Consider the following 19,308-nt stretch of genomic DNA (forward strand, 5'->3'; position numbering starts at 1 on the left):
GAATAAGCATGTGTCCTAAACTCCTGAAACAACGGTGTCTCATATTTTAGAGCAGTCTATGCAATTTATGAAAGATGTCAATTAAATCTGTGTGTGAAAAAATATTCAGATGTAACCCACCGCCCCCCCTCTGTAATCCTTAACATTTTCATAAGTAACTGTAATTTGATTACACATTTTTTTCTCAGTAACTGTAACTGATTACAATTACATTTATTTTGTAATTAAATTACGTGATTTAGCTATATGTAACTAGTTGCTCCCTAGCACTGTTTATGCATTATTACTAGATGGTGAAAGAGTTCATTAACCTCTTTACCGTTAAAAATGTGAACAATATCACTTAACACTAGTTTGGCATACAAGGGTATGCTCATAAAACAAGCCAGACCCCCGATTTGAATCATAGTAACAAGTACAGCCATTGCAGAAAATTTATTATAACGACGCAGTAAGATAAAACTCTGGATGCACGATCGACCGACTTATCACATGTTTAACATATTATTACAAGGCCCCTGCTTACATAGTTTATGGTGAAATATAGGCGTGAGCTAACGGTCTGTAAAAATACCGGTCACGCTCAACATGCAGAGAGAGAACTCAACAAACATACACCCTTCGGGACACACCCCTGTCTAACACAACGCACATTCTCCAGAATGCGGTGATGACGGGTTCATAATTTCGTGATGAAGACCGACTGGATATTCAGACACCAGCAGCAGGACCTGATTGACTTTTTCTAAAGATAAAGACAATTATTTGCTTTCAGGAACACGCGAATCCTAATGCCTAGCGCTTCACAAGATAACATAACAACGGTTGCTCCATTACAACATAGCCAGGAAGGACCTGATTGACTTTTTCTAAAGATAAAGCCAATTATCTGCTTTCAGGAACACACGAATCCTAACGCCTAGCGCTTCACAAGATAACATAACAACGGTTGCTCCATTACAACATAGCCTACACGTCAAGCCTCTTTTAGCATACGTGTATCTTATTATTCTTGAATATAAGCGTTTAGTCTAAATATGTTTTAACAATTCTTTTTGTTTTTGCTTTACAAAGGTGTTAAATTGAACACGTTTAACTAATACCTCATTCAAGCGCTGTAGACTTTCAGGCCAGGGAACTACAATACCCAGCATACACCTCAGACTTCAAACATGGCCACCGGGGATCCATATCCCTAAATACTCATACATGGCAGCGCACTAAATCGTCGGACTTCCGATTAAACGCATGCTCAGATACCCTATATAAAAAGACTCACATTTACACACTTTTTGTGAAGTATACACTCCTTCCATGTTGTGATGTTACAAACCCCTTTTTTGTGATCCGTGTTAGTGCTGCAAAGTCCGATTCACTTCAGCGAAACGATTCATTTGGACAGTTCGGTTAAATGAACCGGTTCAAATAACCGATTACATCGGCTCCTTAAGTCATCTCGCAGTTATGTCAGTATACATTTCTTTTCTAACAACTCAAGGTCATTTTATATCAGTGAAACGTTTAAATAAAGTTGACTGTGTGAACGCGTATTGATGATTATTGTATTTTGTTCATATAAGCCAATATTTCTGTGAATTTGGTTGATTTAATAAAATATCACTTTAAACCTCGTCTTCATTCGAGACATTTATTTTACATTATTATATTATCCTAGGTTATATCAGATATAAGATACAAGATAGTTTCTTATTAATTATTAATTAGTATTAAATTGATAACAACAAACAAAAAAGTTTATTACGTCAGAGAACAGAATAACGAGTTAAGTGGGTCAACCTTTTATTTCAACAATATATTGTTGAATATATATTCATACATCAAAGTAGTGAAGAAAATTATCAAATTGCCATTACAAACAAACAGTACTAATGACATTACAGACGATCTAGCCAGAAAAGAAAACAAAGAGAAAGAAAACAAAGGATTGGTGCATGAATATATATTCAACAATATATTGTTGAAATAAAAGGTTGACCCACTTAACTCGTTATTCTGTTCTCTGAGTTAATAAACTTTTTTTTTTGTTGTTATCAATTTAATCAAAAGAAAACAGTTAGACGGAATAGAACGTACGAGCGTAGACGGAAAATAATTAATAAGAAACGATCTTGTATCTTATATCTGATATAAATTCAACAATATATTGTTGAAATAAAAGGTTGACCCACTTAACTCGTTATTCTGTTCTCTGAGTTAATAAACTTTTTTGTTTGTTGTTATCAATTTAATACTAATTAATAATTAATAAGAAACGATCTTGTATCTTATATCTGATATAACCTAGGATAATATAATAATAATGTAAAATAAATGTCTCGAATGAAGACGAGGTTTAAAGTGATATTTTATTAAATCAACCAAATTCACAGAAATATTGTCTTATATGAACAAAATACAATAATCATCAATACGCGTTCACACAGTCAACTTTATTTAAACGTTTCACTGATATAAAATGACCTTGAGTTGCTAGAAAAGAAATGTATACTGACATAACTGCGAGATGACTTAAGGAGCCGATGTAATCGGTTATTTGAACCGGTTCATTGAACCGAACTGTCCAAATGAATCGTTTCGCTGAAGTGAATCGGACTTTGCAGCACTAACACTGATCACAAAAAAGGGGTTTGTAATATCACAACATGGAAGGAGCGTATACTTCACAAAAAGTGTGGAAATGTGAGTCTTTTTATATAGGGTATCTGAGCATGCGTTTAATCGGAAGTCCGACGATTTAGAGCGCTGCCATGTATGAGTATTTAGGGATATGGATCCCCGGTGGCCATGTTTGAAGTCTGAGGTGTATGCTGGGTATTGTAGTTCCCTGGCCTGAAAGTCTACAGCGCTTGAATGAGGTATTAGTTAAACGTGTTCAATTGAACACCTTTGTAAAACAAAAACAAAAAGAATTGTACAGTACTACAGTAATCACGTAATTTAATTACAAAATAAATGTAATTGTAATCAGTTACAGTTACTGAGAAAACAATGTGTAATCAAATTACAGTTACTTATGAAAATGTTAAGGATTACAGAGGGGGGGTTACATCTGATTCCGTTGTTCACTTTCGTTTGGAACGTCCCTACAAATGGCGTCCCCTTCCCGAAGTGCTCTTCAAGGGTGCAAAAAAAAAGCCATTTGGAATTCGCCCTTTGTGTCTCTTAGTTCCTTGTTCTTTTGCTTTGCTTTCTTGCTTTTTAACAGAAGATTACATGTATCTTTTTGTATGAAATGCTCACCATAAGAAGTAACGTAATACAGAAGTCCTTCGAGGCCGTTTTAACCCAGACGGTAACCTTTGGAGTCTTGAAGACGCAAACGTTGGCGCTAATTGCCTTTTTAAAGGGGTCATATGATGCTTTTTTAAAGATCATTATTTTGTGTATTTGGTGTAACAGAATATGTTGACATGCTTTAATGTTCAAAAAACACATTATTATATTTTTCAAGCTGTTGAAATATGCCAACAAATGGTTCTTTTTGACTTGAACAGCATGTCAACGGCCGCATCAAACAGAATTAGCAGGTTTAAACATTTCTAAAATCCATCTATCAAAGTCAAATAGAATTTGGTGATCTACATGGCTCCAAACTCCATCATGTCAAATAATAATAATAATAATAATAATAAAAACCTCCAGTGCAACAGAAGCTAAAAAATGTGAGGTTTCCACATTAAAAAACACATTGTAACCATACAGCAAAACAGAGCTCTAATAACAGCTCTGGGGGAACACGTTACCAAAAAAACCCGGAAATTAAAGAGCAATAAATGATTGCTTAGCTTCAACAGAAAAAGACACACCTTTGACGCAACATTCCCCAGAAACATTTTGAGACACAACTCGCAATCTGTCCCACTTTTCTCTTAATTTGGTGTGATCTTAACCCTGAAGATAATAGTAATAATAACCATAATAAGAGCAAACAACATGGTAATTGTATTCAAAATTGAAAATAAATGGTTACAAAGGACCAAAACGCATACAAAATAATAGACTTTTGGTTTTCTAACAGCTGAAGACACAATGTCTTGCTAAAAACTCTTTCAGCACTCATTCATAGATCAATGGAACACAAATACAACATGGAAGAATAACGAACAAAAGGTCAAGAATCAATACAAACAACACAATAACATTAACAGCTTGAAATCAGCCAACAATGATAAAAGTAAAAATTCTATAATGCATATTAAGATCAAAAAGTCAGACATAAAAAGGCAAAAAAGTGTGTCTTTTTCTAAAAACATGTTTTGGATGCGTATTTTTCTATATCTCATGAATAAAGATAAAATATTCATGTATCCCCTCCCTCCTCCAGCCCAAAACAAAATGTAAAATCAATGGCAGTTACTTCAGAGATCATAACATGCAATTGATATACTTACAGCACTGGACAAACTATTTCTCCAAACTACCACCCTCCCCCGCCCGAATCTGACCCCAAACACATCCCTCCCACCCAATCCCAGTACAATCCTTAAATATGTCAGCTCAATGAAGAAAAACAAAAGAAAACACTCTCTATTGATCGTAAATTCTAGCTGAGGACATGATATTCACTTGCTCGTCATGGAGACTCCAGTAGTTGCGTGTGTATATACAGGAAGTTCCGGGGGAAAACACAAACGGACTTGATTTGAGTGACTGCATAGTGAGTATTTGGTTTAATTACAGATGGGGCAACATAATAATTTAACAAAATAATAACAATAACAACAATTCTAGAAAGCAACAAAGACACAAACAACATGACGGCAAAGTACACACCTGAGCACATACTCCAAAAATTACAGTGGTGCTGCAACACACACGCGCACACACACGCATAAACGGATAAACAATAACTAATGAAACAGCAGCACGCACTGGTTTAGTTGGTGTTAGGGGCGTGTACGACTACCGTCAGCAGAAATGGGTTCAATATCTCGGTCCTATTCACAGAAATGCCTTTTTCAGAAAATCAAAACACACACACACATAAACAACTGGTGCTTTGATTTCAGAATCGCTTAAAAAAAAAAAAAAAAAAAAAAATAAAAAAGAAAAACAAAAACACACACACACATAAACAACTGGTGCTTTGATTTCAGAATCGCTTAAAAAAAAAAAAAAAAAAAATTACAAATGAAAAACAAATTAGAATAGTGCCAGAAAACAGTGAATGGAAGTACACTTTAAACCAAGCATAAACCATATAGATTAGCATCTCAGATCATATTTCCATAGAGGTGTGTGTGTGAGCAAAATAAAACCCCAACAGTGAAGGGTGACCCGCCACTGTCTCACAGGAAATTACATCCATGAAGCTGTATATCCCTCATTCGAGGTCCTCAGAATAACAATCCAGCATCATCTAGTATAACAATAATCATCCTAATGACAACACCACTGGTTTGAATCGGTTTTTATCGATGACACCTTTGGTGTGTAATGCTGCTGGCATATCTATAAGGTCTACTGAGAGAATGACGGACAGACAGACAGGCAGGCACCACAGTATCTGTGATGAACATCAACACCAAACAGGAAATCAGTCTTATGTCGACAGCAAGTATCCTATTAGAGATTCTATTTGGCATCTGAAAGGAGTGAAGAAACTATTGGGAGGTAAATAGTTGCAGCTCATTGTTGAATATAGTGTTAGGAAAAACGAAGCATGTTACATATTTTCTGACCTTTTGATTGATTTGTCAATCCAATTAATTGGAAAACTAATGGACTTCCAAAATGGCTATCATGATCAGATCCCAAAGGAATCTGCAAACTGCTGAATTTGGGGCAAAATCTCTAGTCTTACTTGACTAAAAATGTGTTAACTGAATAGTCAAATTAACAATAGCGCAACCAAAACAGAGAAAATATTTAAAGAGGAGAACGTATTACAACTGATGCGTTTGATTAGAATAAAACTCATGAATTTATCCACCGCAGGACAGACACAGGAGGACAATTACAAAAATATCTGCCTGCGTGACCCACAGCTGATGGTGTGTAACAAAGGAAATCTAGCTCAAATATATATAGATATTACCAGCTGGTGTCTATTATTTTGTACAAATAACTGGAAGTCATTCTTATTAGTTGCCTACAGTGAGCGGTGATGTTTGTATGAGGTTGGCATAGTGCCGTAGTTTCAACAACAAAACTAGATATAAATATAGATATAGGTCTATACATTCTCAATTTTCTTCACTTCCTTGCATTCTCTTTGCTTCTTAAAGGATGACATTATGCATTTTACAGGTAATTATTTTCCTATTTGGTAAATGTGTAGATATTGCTGTGTTTTATGCATTTGGTTCAGAAAAAAAAAAGGATTTTCCTTTGGGGAATATAATCACTGACAGCAGCATCTAAAGTAAACAGTAGCAGCAAGTAAGATAATAAATAAATATAATAATAGTAATAATAATAGCAGATAATAACAGTTTCAAGGATAATGAAAAACAGTAAGATGCATAACAACACAAACTAATTAACACCTAAAAATAAAAATTGGTACATTGGTTCAAAACAATTGAAAGCTTTTATGCAACGTCCAGCTAGCTCACAACACTGTGATCTAGAAAACAACCAACACCTGTTAACTGTAAGCCCTCAGCAAACCTCTAAAAATGAGCTGATACTTTCTGTAAGACTTCACTGGAGACTTTCTTTAATACTTTCTATATGCCTTCCTCCAATTTTCCCTTCCCATCCCGTTATTTCCTCTGCTACGTTCATTACTCTTTCTTCAATCCCTTATATATCACCATACTTCCCGTCTCAACGTACCGTTACCATCTACATCTTTTTCATATTTTCTTTTTCTTCTCGCACTCTTTCTCACAGTCTAGCAGTGATTTTGGCTTTTGAAAGCAGTGAATCTCAAACTCTACAGCTTTGGTTGTGAAAGTCGCTGAACATCTTCAGCACAACCCACGAGCAGGTGCTGAAATCCTCTAAGAACAACAGCTTGGCAGAAAAAAAGCAGTGCTGTGTCAAAAAAAACAAGCTTTGGTTTGCAGGCACTCAAATGCTCATGGGAAAAAGAGAACAGTGAAGAGAATGAAATGATGAACGGTTGTCTGGGAAGAGGAGTCAGGTGAATCAGAGCAGAAATCTTCCCCTCACAAAACAAGCCAATTTTTTCATTCTTGTGGAGGAAATGCTGGAAACGAACTGCTCTCGCTGCAGAAACTCCAACTCCCCCGCATGTCTCTCAACACCACTCTAATGGCACTTTTCCACTACATGATACGGCACGGTACGTCTCGGTACGGTTCACTTTTGGGGGGTTTTCCACTGGGTACATACAGTACCTGGTACCTGGTACTTTTTTTAGTACCACCTAGTGATGTCCGGTTCGCGAACGAATCGTTCGATTTAACCGGTTCTTCTTAGTGAACCGGTTGAACCAGTTCACCAAATCTGACTGAATCATTTGAAACGGTTCGCGTCTCCAGTAAGCATTAATCCACAAATTACTTAAGTTATTCACTTTTTTAACATGGCTGACACTCCCTCTGAGTCGAAATAAACCGAGTCGTACCACGCAGTGGAAAAGCACCATAAATGACTATGACAACATCTCTCATCTATGCTTTTGGTGACTTGATTGCACACTCTAAGACTGAAACACAGCTAAATCTTGTTAAAATACCCATTTCTAACACTTGTCTTCCTGAGGTGTGCACTGTGTATGACTACACATTCTGGGCTAATTTTTTTGTGTTTTATCTAGTGATAGACCGATACATAGTCCAATATTTGGCCATTTTGAGATTATCACCATTGCCTGATGAACAGAAGTGTTTCGAGATATCGTCATCGGCCAATGAAAGTGAAGTGTGTAATTTCTGAATGACTAGCATAACAGAATTACACAAACACCAACGTTACTTATAAACGTTATAATAACATTTTCAAACAGATTTTCCAGAACATTTCCCCCGTTTGCCATTGGTCAGACAAAGCAGATAGTCCCGCCCCAAATTTACACCATTGGTTTAACCAATGTCTCTGAGTCAGGCTTCTCAAGCAAACAAAAATTGGTAATTTATAGTTGTCTCTGCATATTAAATTGGGATAGACATTTCATCTTATCGGTCAACCACTAGTTTTATCTTAATATACAACCTTCTCTCTTAGCCAATATATATATTTTCAATACATAAAAATTCTAGACCAAACTAGTTATAGCAAGCTAAACACCAAGGATTAGAAATTCTACGACTAAGAATCACTAACTCTTTAAGTACATGTTACTGAAATATCTGCTGATGCTTGCCAGCAAAAGAACACTTCTATAAAACAGTTTTTGATATATCACACCACTATTATCTCACTAATTTCTATTTGCTTAGATTTGCCTAATGGCTAAGTGTACTTAAACCATACAGGAAAGTGAAGAGCTAGGACTGATAAACGGATAACACACACACACACCATTGCACAGTGTTGTTCGACTACTCTGTTCAGTCCCTGAGTAAGGGGCTACGGAGGATTTCATGACATGTGGATTTGGATTTTGAAGTGAACGGATTGTACGCTTACTCTTGTGGCTAACCTTTATATGGCAGTCAGTGATCGTGATTTAGTGAAGCAGTGTGTTACTGTAAATGTATGTGTGTGCCACAGTGACTGTGTTAAACTGCAATGGTCCATCCTGTTCGATGGGTGGATGAGAAGGAAAAAAAAAATTTCAGATTTACATCAAACCTGCCCAGGATTGTCTGTCGATCAGTCAAACTCCCAAATTAACATTCTCTCTTTGTTTCAGCCATTTCTCTCTCTCAAACGGTCTATTTCCACTCCATCCTGTCTTTTTCGTTTACATCATTTATATTTCAAACCTGTCCATCTGTGTCTCTAAATCAACCTCTCAAAATCGGCATAATTCTTTCTCTCACGACATCCCTCCGTTTCTCTCGATCCCCGCCTGGCTACCTGCTGAAAAGAGAGTGGAGCTGGTGATGGCTGAAGCACTGGCTGCTGCGAGGAGACTCTGTGCGCTCCATCACCGTCTGGAACCAGCCCGCCACATCTACTTCTGACACTTCATAACGACGGATAAAACTGTGTTCCTACAAAAAAAAAGACCACTTGTGTGAACAAATGATCAGAAAAGTTATACAAACTGGCTATATTAAAACTGAGCACTACAACAAATGCTCGAGTTACGTGGGAGACTGAGACTTACAAGCAGCTTGTGGTATTTTGGCCTTTTTCTGTGATCCTTTGTGAGGCTGTAGAGACAGAGAAGACTTCGATTGGAACAAAACTCACACATAAACACAATAGACAGATACTGGTGCTAAAATTTCATGTATAAGTAAGTTCATGTGAGTGTACCAGTCTTTGACGAAGGACTGAAAGTCAGGGGAAAAGCCCATGCTGAGAGGAAGGACCGGTGGGTCCTCTTGCAGAACTTTGGTGAGAACCTCAAAGTCTGTCTTGCAGTTCTTGTAAGGAAACTGTCCCGTGGCTAGCTCCACCTATGGGTGAGGAGGAATAACAACTTATAGTAGTACATGTAGATTGTATTTTGAAATACATCTCTTTAATTACATTAACACTACTGTTCAAAAGTTTAGAGTCGGTATGATTTCTTAAAAATGTTTTTCAAAGAAGTCTCATATGCTCACCAAGGCTGCATTTATTTCATCAAAATAGGGCTGCACGATTAATCGAATGTGATTGTCATGCATATCTTGTCAGTAAAGCCGGTTCTGTGATTAGTAGTAAATCTCCAGCACGTGCTTTCAGATGGAGCAGCATTTACGCTTGTGATGATAATGACAGCTGTTTGCATAGCTTCTCATGAACTACGGCTCTGAGTAGTAAATGCTGCTCCATCTGAAAGCACGTGAAAATACCACATTTAATAACATGTTTTTACTCCAAACTCACTTCATAACGTCAGTCGAGTGTTTGAAATAAATCCTTCTGTGAGATGATGTGGCTTCTTAAACAGAATAAGGCACGCAACATTTTTCATAGTATTCTAAGCAGTGATATTAGCAGAGGCTATATGTCGATTAGCATTGCATTATTATATACTTTATTATAATAAAAATTATAGTAAGACGAACTCAGATAAACCATATATTGTCGTAGTCGTGTGTTTATTAGTCACGTTGAATTAATGAAAGCAGTTAAATCTTCTGTTTATTCAGCAACCGCTATAGGGATTTCCTGGGTTTCTTCTGCGAGGCGTATTTGGAGTTTCAGCGCGAGCGCCCTCTGGCCTTCGGATGGAGATTTACTGCTGATCACAGAACCCTGCTTCACTGAAAGATACGCATGACAATCGCAGCTTCTGCCTAATCGCAATTTATCACCTTTGCGATTTAATTTCGATTAATGGTGCAGCCCTAAAATCAAAATAAACAGAAATATTGTAAAATATTATTACAATTCAAACTAACTGTGATGGCAGAGCTGAATGTTTTAATTCCTAGCTAAATAAATGTATTAGTTTCTGTTGTGATCCCAAACTTTTGATAAAAAGTAATTAAAAGAGTGACCTAATTAATTATATAAGACCCCCTACACAAATCCAACTGCTGGTCAGCAAAGTAATCCAAGTAAACAAGTGTTGGCTCAACAAAATGTAGAAAGAACTCACCAGAGAAATGCCAAGACTCCAGACGTCAGCTCTGATGTCATAGTCTGGCTTACTGGGGTCTGGAGGGTCTATTCTCTCAGGCTAGAAAAAAAAAATATATGCACGATGCATAATATTTCACTTCATAATATTTTATGTATTTATTTTAAATTTTTCAAAATCCTGAAACTGTATGACTCTGAAACTCAAACTCTGGGACCATGTGCTTACCGCCATGTAGGCAGCACAGCCGGCGCTATGTATGATGCATTATATGGTAAAGGTTGCCAAACAATAAATCCTACATTATGTCCACCTTTTGCTTTAATGACAGCAGGATAAATTAGATTACTTGTTTAGTGACTACAAATAGTGCTAAAATTTAAAGATTTCTTTTTAATTTGACCTCATAACATTGTTTTTTTTGGTTTTTTACATGTTTTAAAATCCTGAAACTTTATGACTCTGAAAGACTTTAGGACCCTATGCTTACCGCCATGTATGCAGCACAGCCGGCGCTGCGAGTTTTGGCCTTAGAATCTACCAGTCGGCCACTAATGCCAAAATCACAGAGTTTGATCTGCCCTTTGGCATCCAACAGGATATTAGATGGCTTCACATCTCGGTGAATGACACCATGTTTCTCTTTTAGATAAAGCAGAGCCTTTACAATCTACATGAGAAGAAAAAAAGCAAGATGAAAAGAGATTCTGAGAGGTTCAACTTGCAAGCAGACCAATATCTAACCAGTAAAAGATGCCATTCTGAATCAGGTGAATTTAAAGGAAGACTTACGGCCACGGTCATCTTTCCCAGAATGGCCTCTGGTATGGGCCCCTGGATCCGCTTCTTCAGCTTCTCTGCACACGTCCCCATTAGTTCCATGGCAATGAACACATCCGTCTACAGAAGAAGACACCACTGAATAATTCAAGTAATTCAATACATTCACCACAAAACAGTGGTACTCAGTTCAAGGTCCAATCTGTAAATTTCTTTGCCAGCAAAGGTCCTAAATTTTTCAAACTTTTTTTTTTTTGTACTTTAGGAGTCAATATGGTATATGGCTACAAAATTAAATAAATAATACAGATTTCATAAATATTCATCAAATTTCAGTTTGGCAGCTAAATCACTATAATGAATCCTAAATAGTTGCTGATTCAAGACCCATTTTTTCCAAAAATTTAAAACTAAATTTGGAACCATTTTAAAAGGCATCAGACCTTTTCACTTCATCACCATAATTTTTAAGAGTAATAATGCCTAATTAAGATCTAATAATGATTAATAGAACTGAAATTCTAATAAAATAAATCAGATCATTAATGCCACAGACCTTGGAAGTGGTAATTGAGCACAGATCGTAAGTGTGTTACTCACATTGGTGACGATTGCTCCATAGCACTGAATGATGTACGGACAGTCATGACTCTTCAACACAACATCTAGATCCATGAGGATTCTCTTATTCTCATCTTTATTACCTGTCCTCCTCATTTGCTGAAGGGAAAAACACACATGAAGGAAACACGCTCAACATAAACACTACTAGAACAACACAAACCAAGAGCAGTGATGTAATTAGTAAACAGTAATTACTCCTGCCTTAACAGCTGTTTTAATGACTCCGTAATTACAAAGAAAGTTCAAGACAACAAAAACATGGATAAACAAACGGCTTCATCCAAAAATTTGATTATGCATTTTCTGGATATTTGAATTTCTTTTGGCTTTAGTACAATGACAAGTGCAAGGGATTGCAAGGGATTCATCATATTTAGGGTTGTTGATCAAAAGTTTTTAAAACCCTTAAAAAAAAAATCCCATCCCAAAAAAAAAAAATAGACTAACTCTGCATTACCAGGGACAACAGATTGAGCAGAGAAACCGGGAGCTGAACAGACCTTAACTGCGATAACATGGCCAGTCTTCTTAAAGCGAACTTTAAACACCTGTCCACAGGTTCCACTGCCGATCTCCCCCTCACTGATCAGATCCGTCACCTCTGCAGGGTAACGCTGAAAAAGATACACACTCAAGAGGTCAGACACTTTTGCCACATTCAATAACTCCAGAATATGACCGATGACTCACCTGTCCGTCAATCTTCAGATATCCAGTTTGTTTCATGATTTCCTGCAGCTTCTGGTCAATTTCAGCACTGAAGATAAAAAAAATAAACAGATCAACACACCAGACTTTTACATTCTTAAAATGAGAACCGAGCAAACTCCACTATGCTGTGTGTGTGACATACTTCTCCAGGCTCTTCTGTAGGCTGTAGGTTGGGGTGGGAAGCGTAAGCATTTGTCGGGGTCTGCTAGGGTACGAGGGGTGTTGAGGAGAGCTTTCTGAGGAGGACGAGCGACTTCCTCCATCGTTGGCCAATGGTAACTGTAGGGCTGTAGAGTAAGACAAGAAGGTTGGAAGGAGTCAGAGAAAGAACAGAAGACAGGAAGCCAGTGACCGTCAATTCATGCTCATTACTGGGACAAATGTTAATGAATGTTCAAGGACCCTAAATTAAGATCCTCAGGTCTGAGGGCCCAGAATATGACAGCTGATCCAGATTCAATCTGAGGTCTATTTTTCCCCTCATAGTACAGTAGGCTACTGAGAATTGGGGTAACATGTATAAAAATAGTGTCACAATGAAACATTATTCTAAATCAAATTCTTAATTTTCTGATAATATAATAATATCAAAAATACAAAAAGATGTTTTATTGCAAAAACAAAACTAATTGTTATGCATAAAATAAAAACGAATTAATATTTTTATTGTATTATAAGTATTGTTGTTAAAACTATTATTCCATTTAATATAAAAATAAAAACAAACATTTATCTAATAATAATAATAATATATCAAAACAATAAAATAGATTTTTATGATAATAATGTGTGCATTATTATTAGTTATAATATTTTATCTTATTTTGTATAATAACAGTTTAGCTTTATATTAATAATAATTATAACTATTATTATTATTATTAATCATTTGAAATATGACCTAGATTTTTCATGACAATTTTTGTGAAATTCACTGCATCCTAATAGTGAGCTGTGGAACACATTTTGGGTGAATGTTTAATGACTATCTAGAGGAAACGGAGTCTAAAGAAAGCCCATTTTACCATCCGAGATGACATTTGTGACCATTTAAAATCCTGAGAAAACATCAGTCAAATAAAAGTCAAAGTCATGCCAAGATCAGACACACTCACACACAGAAATGACAAGGGCTGCCAAACAGTGAAAACCAGCCATTGGCGTTAGTGTTAGCATTCCCAGCATGCACCGGGACAAGCAGGAGTCACCAACGGGTGACATTTGACATTCGCTCACCAAACCGTGCAAAACTAAACATTTTATAGATTTCCTATATGTTGTTCGAGCATAGAAACAACACTGCTTTTTCAGGAGAAATGGATAACTGTCGAACTTCTGATTCCTCCTCAGGAAAACCTGTTCATGGGAGAGAATCTGTTAGCTTGGGTTAGTCAGTGAGGTCAAGCAATTTGGTGCAGAAACACCTGCTGGACACACACATACAGGGGCTAACATGGCCGTAATCCACATCTGTGCAGAAAACAGAGCCGAAGCTGTCTCTTCCAGAAAGAACGGACAGAGAGGTGTGAGACAGGAGAGGCCAGACAAGCTCAAACCCAAGTTACAGTTGAACACAGAACACACTGTCGAGTGCCGCCATAGCTTTGTGTTTGTGTGGATGTGTTCGCTCACAGTCGTGCCGTGCAGTTATAGCCACAACATGCATTATGTCTGATCTTCCAACAAATCCTACACATAAGTCTCACATTCACAACACACACGCTTGCTGCTCCTTTTTCATGGTGAGGTGGAAAAGAGAATGAGAGAATGAATTGAAGAAATGAAAAAGAGGAAGATGATATTTTAATATAGACATATAGAAGTGAAGAAGTAAGATTAATATCAAGAGATTTCAGAATGAAAGTAGGAGAATGGTCTCTAAACAAACACCATGCATTTGATGAAATTAAAGAAATGCTTATGTAAGTGAGATTAATGACAGAAAGCTGTATGAGATTAAAGCCAACATGAAATAAAAACTGACCCTATTTACTTCATTAATCACTTTTCAGAATTTATTGTGGATTTAAGGTTGAATCAATACCAAAAATATGACTAAAATGGCTGACAATATATTCAATAGTTAAATAGTTATTCAATAATTAATTCACATTCGATTCTTACCGCTTTTTGTAGTTAACATGCTCAATGAGTTTGGCTATTTATTTGAAAGAAATTAACTATACAGTATTATTCGGAAAGGATGCATTCAATTGATCAAAGTGACGGTAAATACATTTATAATGTTACAAAAGGTATATTTATATCATTTTTATAATGTTTTTTTTTTTCCCACAAAAAATATTAAGCAGCACAAGTTTTAAACATTTAAAATAATAAATGTTTCTTAAGCAGCAAATCAGCATATTAGAATGATTTTGAAATGATGCTGAACATTTTGCTTTGCAATCACAGGAATAAATTACACTTAAAAATATATTAAAACAGTTCTTTAAAAACAGAAAACAATTATTTTAAAACTGTAATAAATTATCACGGCTTTTACTATATTTTTGATCAGATAAATGCAGCTTTGGTGAACATAAGAAACTTTTCAAAAACATTTCAAAGATTTTACAGACCACAAACCTTTATATAATATTCATCTGGATCACAAACGTCAATTTGCAAAATGAAGATATTGCATTTTACTTTAATACCACATTACAACCCCATTTTGAACTATACATGAGTGCACATTAATCCAGAGCATTCATGATCATTCGTCAAAATGTAGCAACAAGGCTCTGCTTCTGAAACAACTTTGCTTTTCATCTGACATACACCTGTCATATAGAGACTGCTTTTCACATCCAATCAATTACTGATAGATAAAATCAAGTCCTGCCCTGCATTTATTATTGCTGAACACTCGGTTTCATTCCACACTGTGAATGTAAAAAGAGAAGTGAGTGTCATTTCATGTTGACTTTTTGATAGCGAGTGTGGGAAAGAGAGAAAAAGAATGAGAGGTGGTAGAATTTTAAAAATGGAGAAGGATGACTGAGAAAGAGAAGAGAGCAAAATAGAGATGCAGAGTGTGATGTAGTGCATGTAACCTGCAAGGTAAAGAGAGAGAGAGAGAGAGAGAGAGGGAGAGGGTGATGCAGCGTGATGTAGTGATGATGATGATGATGATGATGGTGGTACCTGCGCGCTGGGAGGGGGCTGGAGCTGGACTGAGCTGGATCACGATGACTAGATACAGAGGAGAGAAAATACACACACACTCGTTACTAAAAGCCCACACACACCTCCAGGAATCACTGCGTCCCTCTCTTCAAACGTTATGATTCACCTTCAACACGATCACACTCCACCTAACCTAAATAATACTGACACCATCTGAAAAAAAAACTACATACACATCCAGCTAATGACAGAGTATGATATGGGGAAAATCTGTTAATTCAGCCGAATGTATTTAAATATTTTAATATTTGTTATACCTGAGAAAATACTACATTTTTATTAGCTGAAACTATGATCAATTAAAAGGAAATTTCACCCAAAAACAAAAATTCTGTCATCATTTACATGTAAGGGTGTACGAGATTAACAAAAAAAAATAATTATATATATATTCTGGGATTTGATGATAACATTTAAACTTCTTCCACAAGAGAAAGAAAGCCATACAGTTTTGGAACGACATGAGGGTGTGTAAATTATGCCAGAATTTACATTTTTGCCTGAACTATACCTTTAAATTGATCACTAAACAACAAAACAAATAAATAATAAATAACTCTAAAAAATAAAAGTCGAACTCGCATACACTCAACAAACTCAAACACACCAATAAGGCTTAAACTAACTCTCAGATAAAATAAAAGCCAATCTTATAAATTCAACAAAAAGGCTTAAAAGGTTAGTTCACCCCGAAATGAAAATTCTGTCACGATTTACTCACCCTGAAGTTTTTTATGTGAGTAAAAGCATAAATTATGTTTATGTTTATCATATAAAACGATTGTGTCTCTTCAAAAGGCTTGGATTAAATTACTCAACTGAGATTGATTAGGGATGCGCCGATCCGATATTCATATCGGGTATCGGCTCCGATAGTGCCATTTTTCTCGGATCAGGTATCGGTCAGAGAGGACCGATCTAAATCCGAGATTTTTTTTTTTTCTCGATTGTGCGAATTATTCTGTGTTACTTCTGAAGCCATATGATAGCTTAATGTGAGCTACATATGAATATTTAAGTCCTTACATTAAAGTTCACACAAACTCTTTTCTCCGCTGTGGCTGTCAGTCATTCGTTCAGCCTTTAAACCCTGGTCGCGTTCGGTTACAGCAGTCAGCTCGGTAAAGCTCTCTCCAAAATCATTCTGTATTCCCATTATACTTGATTTGTAAATACATGTCTATGATTTTGCAAAAATCTACATTTATTTAAATGAGGGAAAAAAACTTCACTGGTATCGGATCGGTATCGGTCAATACCGAACCCTAGGTATCGGAATCGGTATCGGAGGCGAAAAAGGCGGATCGGAGCATCCCTAAGATTGATTTATTTTTTCATCCCTTTACGAACATTTTGAAGCATCAGAGTTTTGTGTGAAAAGACTTTCAATGGAGTGACAGAAATTTCTCAGATTTTCATTTAAAAAAAAAATAAAAAAAATCTTCATTTGTGTTCCGAAGACAAACACATTTTTTCTTGGAACAACATTAGGGTGACAGATGACATAATTTTCATTTTGGGTCAAAAAATACCTTAAAAACTAATTCTCAGATAAAATGAAATAAAATGCAGTCTCACACAATCAACAACTAACTCTCGGATCTTTTACTTTTCACTGAGATATATATATACATATCCTGACCATTTACCATATTACCAGTTTGCATATGTTGTCTACTGGCTTTAATCAGTCTACAAGCATGTAACAAAATCCAGATGCTCAAAATGATTTCTGTATAATTTAAAAACACAAACTGACCATCTGAAAGAGTTTTTGATCAGGGTATAATAAAAGAACCACCACGAGACAGAATCTGACATGAACACTGAGCGTCCAGGAGCGTGAAGTACTGGGACATCAGCACATCAATACAGAGAACAGACCTTACACTTCACTCGTGCAGGAACAACCCGAATCTTGTACATAAAATGAATGTCAAAATACTCTGAATGATCTGAAATGTCACTCCTGACACGATTCCTACAATGTGGCCATGTCAAGACAGTCCTCTTTAGGGACAAAAAGCTTAAGACACTAACGTTAAATTATAAAGGAGAAGAAAAAAATCATTCCTTTTCTCTAAATGCAGACTACTGACAGTCTCAGAGAAAACCAAACCAGCGATTCAAAACAATACAAGTCTGTCATGACTGATGATTGTACGACACTAAACACCAACAGCTTCTCTAAATGAAGATATTCCCACATGAAGACTGACATTGTGTGAGAACAGACATGGAAAAACGGACAGACTGATATGTGAGTATCAGGGCCTGCTAAACACAGCTAGCCGCCAGGCTAACGCTAGTGAGCTGACTGCCAGATATGTTTATTATTTATTTATTTACTTTAAAGAACAAATCTGTAGTAAACAATCTGGTGTACAAACCATGATTAATAAAATCCCCCAGACCTTTGACACAGAACCATGAGAGTCGATATGAGTGAAGTGTCAGGATTTGATCGGTTTGTTTATATCATGTAGAATGTGTGTTTCATCCCTCCGTCATTACGTTCAATCACTCGTTCACTCTCTCGCGCACTCACTTGGCCTCGGACGCGTCCGCTGCGGGCTCATGTCGATGTTCAGGTCGATTCGTTTACGGGCTTCTTTATTTTCCTGCTTGAGTTTCTCCTCGATTCGGGAGAGTCTCTGCTCCAGCGACGACATCTTGAAAACTTCAGCAGCACCATCGAGCGCCGCAACTCACTGCCCGCTAGCGGCGACCGAGGGAAGCACAGCGCCTTCAGCCGCCCTCTAGCGACCGAGGATAAAAAGCAACATTCAGATCCGAAATACGCACCAGAAATCAGATTCAGCAATCATATGATTTGTCTACGTATCCAGTAATCTTCTTACTTCTCATTAATGTTTTTAAATTTATGCTTTATTTTGATGTATTCTATAATACTGTTGTTATTATATTTATTACTGTTCCTGGCTCTTTTTCTGTCTTTTTTAATTGATGTTTTAGGTAAAACAGCGCCACTTGCCCCTAGCGGCCACTGCGGGTAACAACAACACTGACTAGCGGAGCAAGTTAGTTTTTTTTTACAGGGAAAAAGTGTCCTTGTTTAATTCAGGATAGTCTGTAAAAATGCACAGACAACACAACAACACAAACACGTGTTCATCTCAACAACAGCTTTATAAATACAACTAATGTGATAGGTTTGATGGATTGTATAATGGTACAGGACATGCATTAGTCTGCAGTCAGACAGTTTCCCATTTCAGGAAAAAAGGAGCAAAAGTTGTTAAATGATACACAAGTCTTTCATTTACAAATTATTTTTACGTATGTTTCTTTTTTTCAGTTTTGCTACACTTTGTTCACAGTGTGTGTGAGTTTCATTTTTTTGGCTTCATTCAATATTAAAA

At 36.5% G+C, this 19,308-nt stretch overlaps 2 protein-coding genes across 3 annotated transcripts in view; one reads left to right on the forward strand and one right to left on the reverse strand.

Moving 5' to 3' along the window:
* Positions 1 to 6,996, forward strand: part of LOC107692140 (neuropathy target esterase-like) — a 53,914-nt gene extending 46,918 nt beyond the window's left edge. The window contains exon 35 of the transcript XR_001634619.1: positions 5,256 to 6,996. The gene's annotated coding sequence lies outside the window, so the exon portion shown is untranslated. The remainder of the gene's footprint in view (positions 1 to 5,255) is intronic.
* Positions 6,997 to 7,584: 588 nt separating this feature from the next.
* Positions 7,585 to 18,620, reverse strand: LOC107692141 (dual specificity mitogen-activated protein kinase kinase 7-like). 2 transcript variants are annotated; one of them, XM_016491071.1, is made up of 12 exons: positions 18,474 to 18,620; positions 15,884 to 15,931; positions 12,876 to 13,020; positions 12,713 to 12,779; positions 12,523 to 12,636; positions 11,999 to 12,118; positions 11,411 to 11,518; positions 11,109 to 11,288; positions 10,637 to 10,717; positions 9,361 to 9,503; positions 9,209 to 9,254; positions 7,585 to 9,092 (listed from the first exon to the last, which is right to left on the reverse strand). In XM_016491071.1, exons 1-12 carry the CDS (start codon positions 18,595 to 18,597, stop codon positions 8,952 to 8,954), a joined length of 1,317 nt encoding a protein of 438 aa, XP_016346557.1. In that variant the 5' UTR covers positions 18,598 to 18,620; the 3' UTR covers positions 7,585 to 8,951. The 2 variants fall into 2 exon arrangements, with proteins under 2 accessions (XP_016346557.1, XP_016346558.1); XM_016491072.1 differs by lacking the exon at positions 15,884 to 15,931.
* Between the last annotated feature and the right edge of the window lie 688 nt (positions 18,621 to 19,308).

Source organism: Sinocyclocheilus anshuiensis, unplaced genomic scaffold, assembly GCF_001515605.1.
Source record: "Sinocyclocheilus anshuiensis isolate Anshui unplaced genomic scaffold, SAMN03320099.WGS_v1.1 scaffold322, whole genome shotgun sequence".
Taxonomy (NCBI): domain Eukaryota; kingdom Metazoa; phylum Chordata; class Actinopteri; order Cypriniformes; family Cyprinidae; genus Sinocyclocheilus; species Sinocyclocheilus anshuiensis.

Bases quoted from the DNA above. Each gene is read 5' to 3' on its own strand.
- LOC107692141 (XM_016491071.1), bottom strand. From the start codon at position 18,597: ATGTCGTCGCTGGAGCAGAGACTCTCCCGAATCGAGGAGAAACTCAAG. The intron at 11,519-11,998 runs GTGAGTAACACA...CTTCTTCTGTAG, and splicing joins ATGGAGCAATCGTCACCAAT to ACGGATGTGTTCATTGCCAT. The intron at 9,093-9,208 runs GTAAGTCTCAGT...TTTTTTTTGTAG, and splicing joins CAAAATACCACAAGCTGCTT to GAACACAGTTTTATCCGTCG.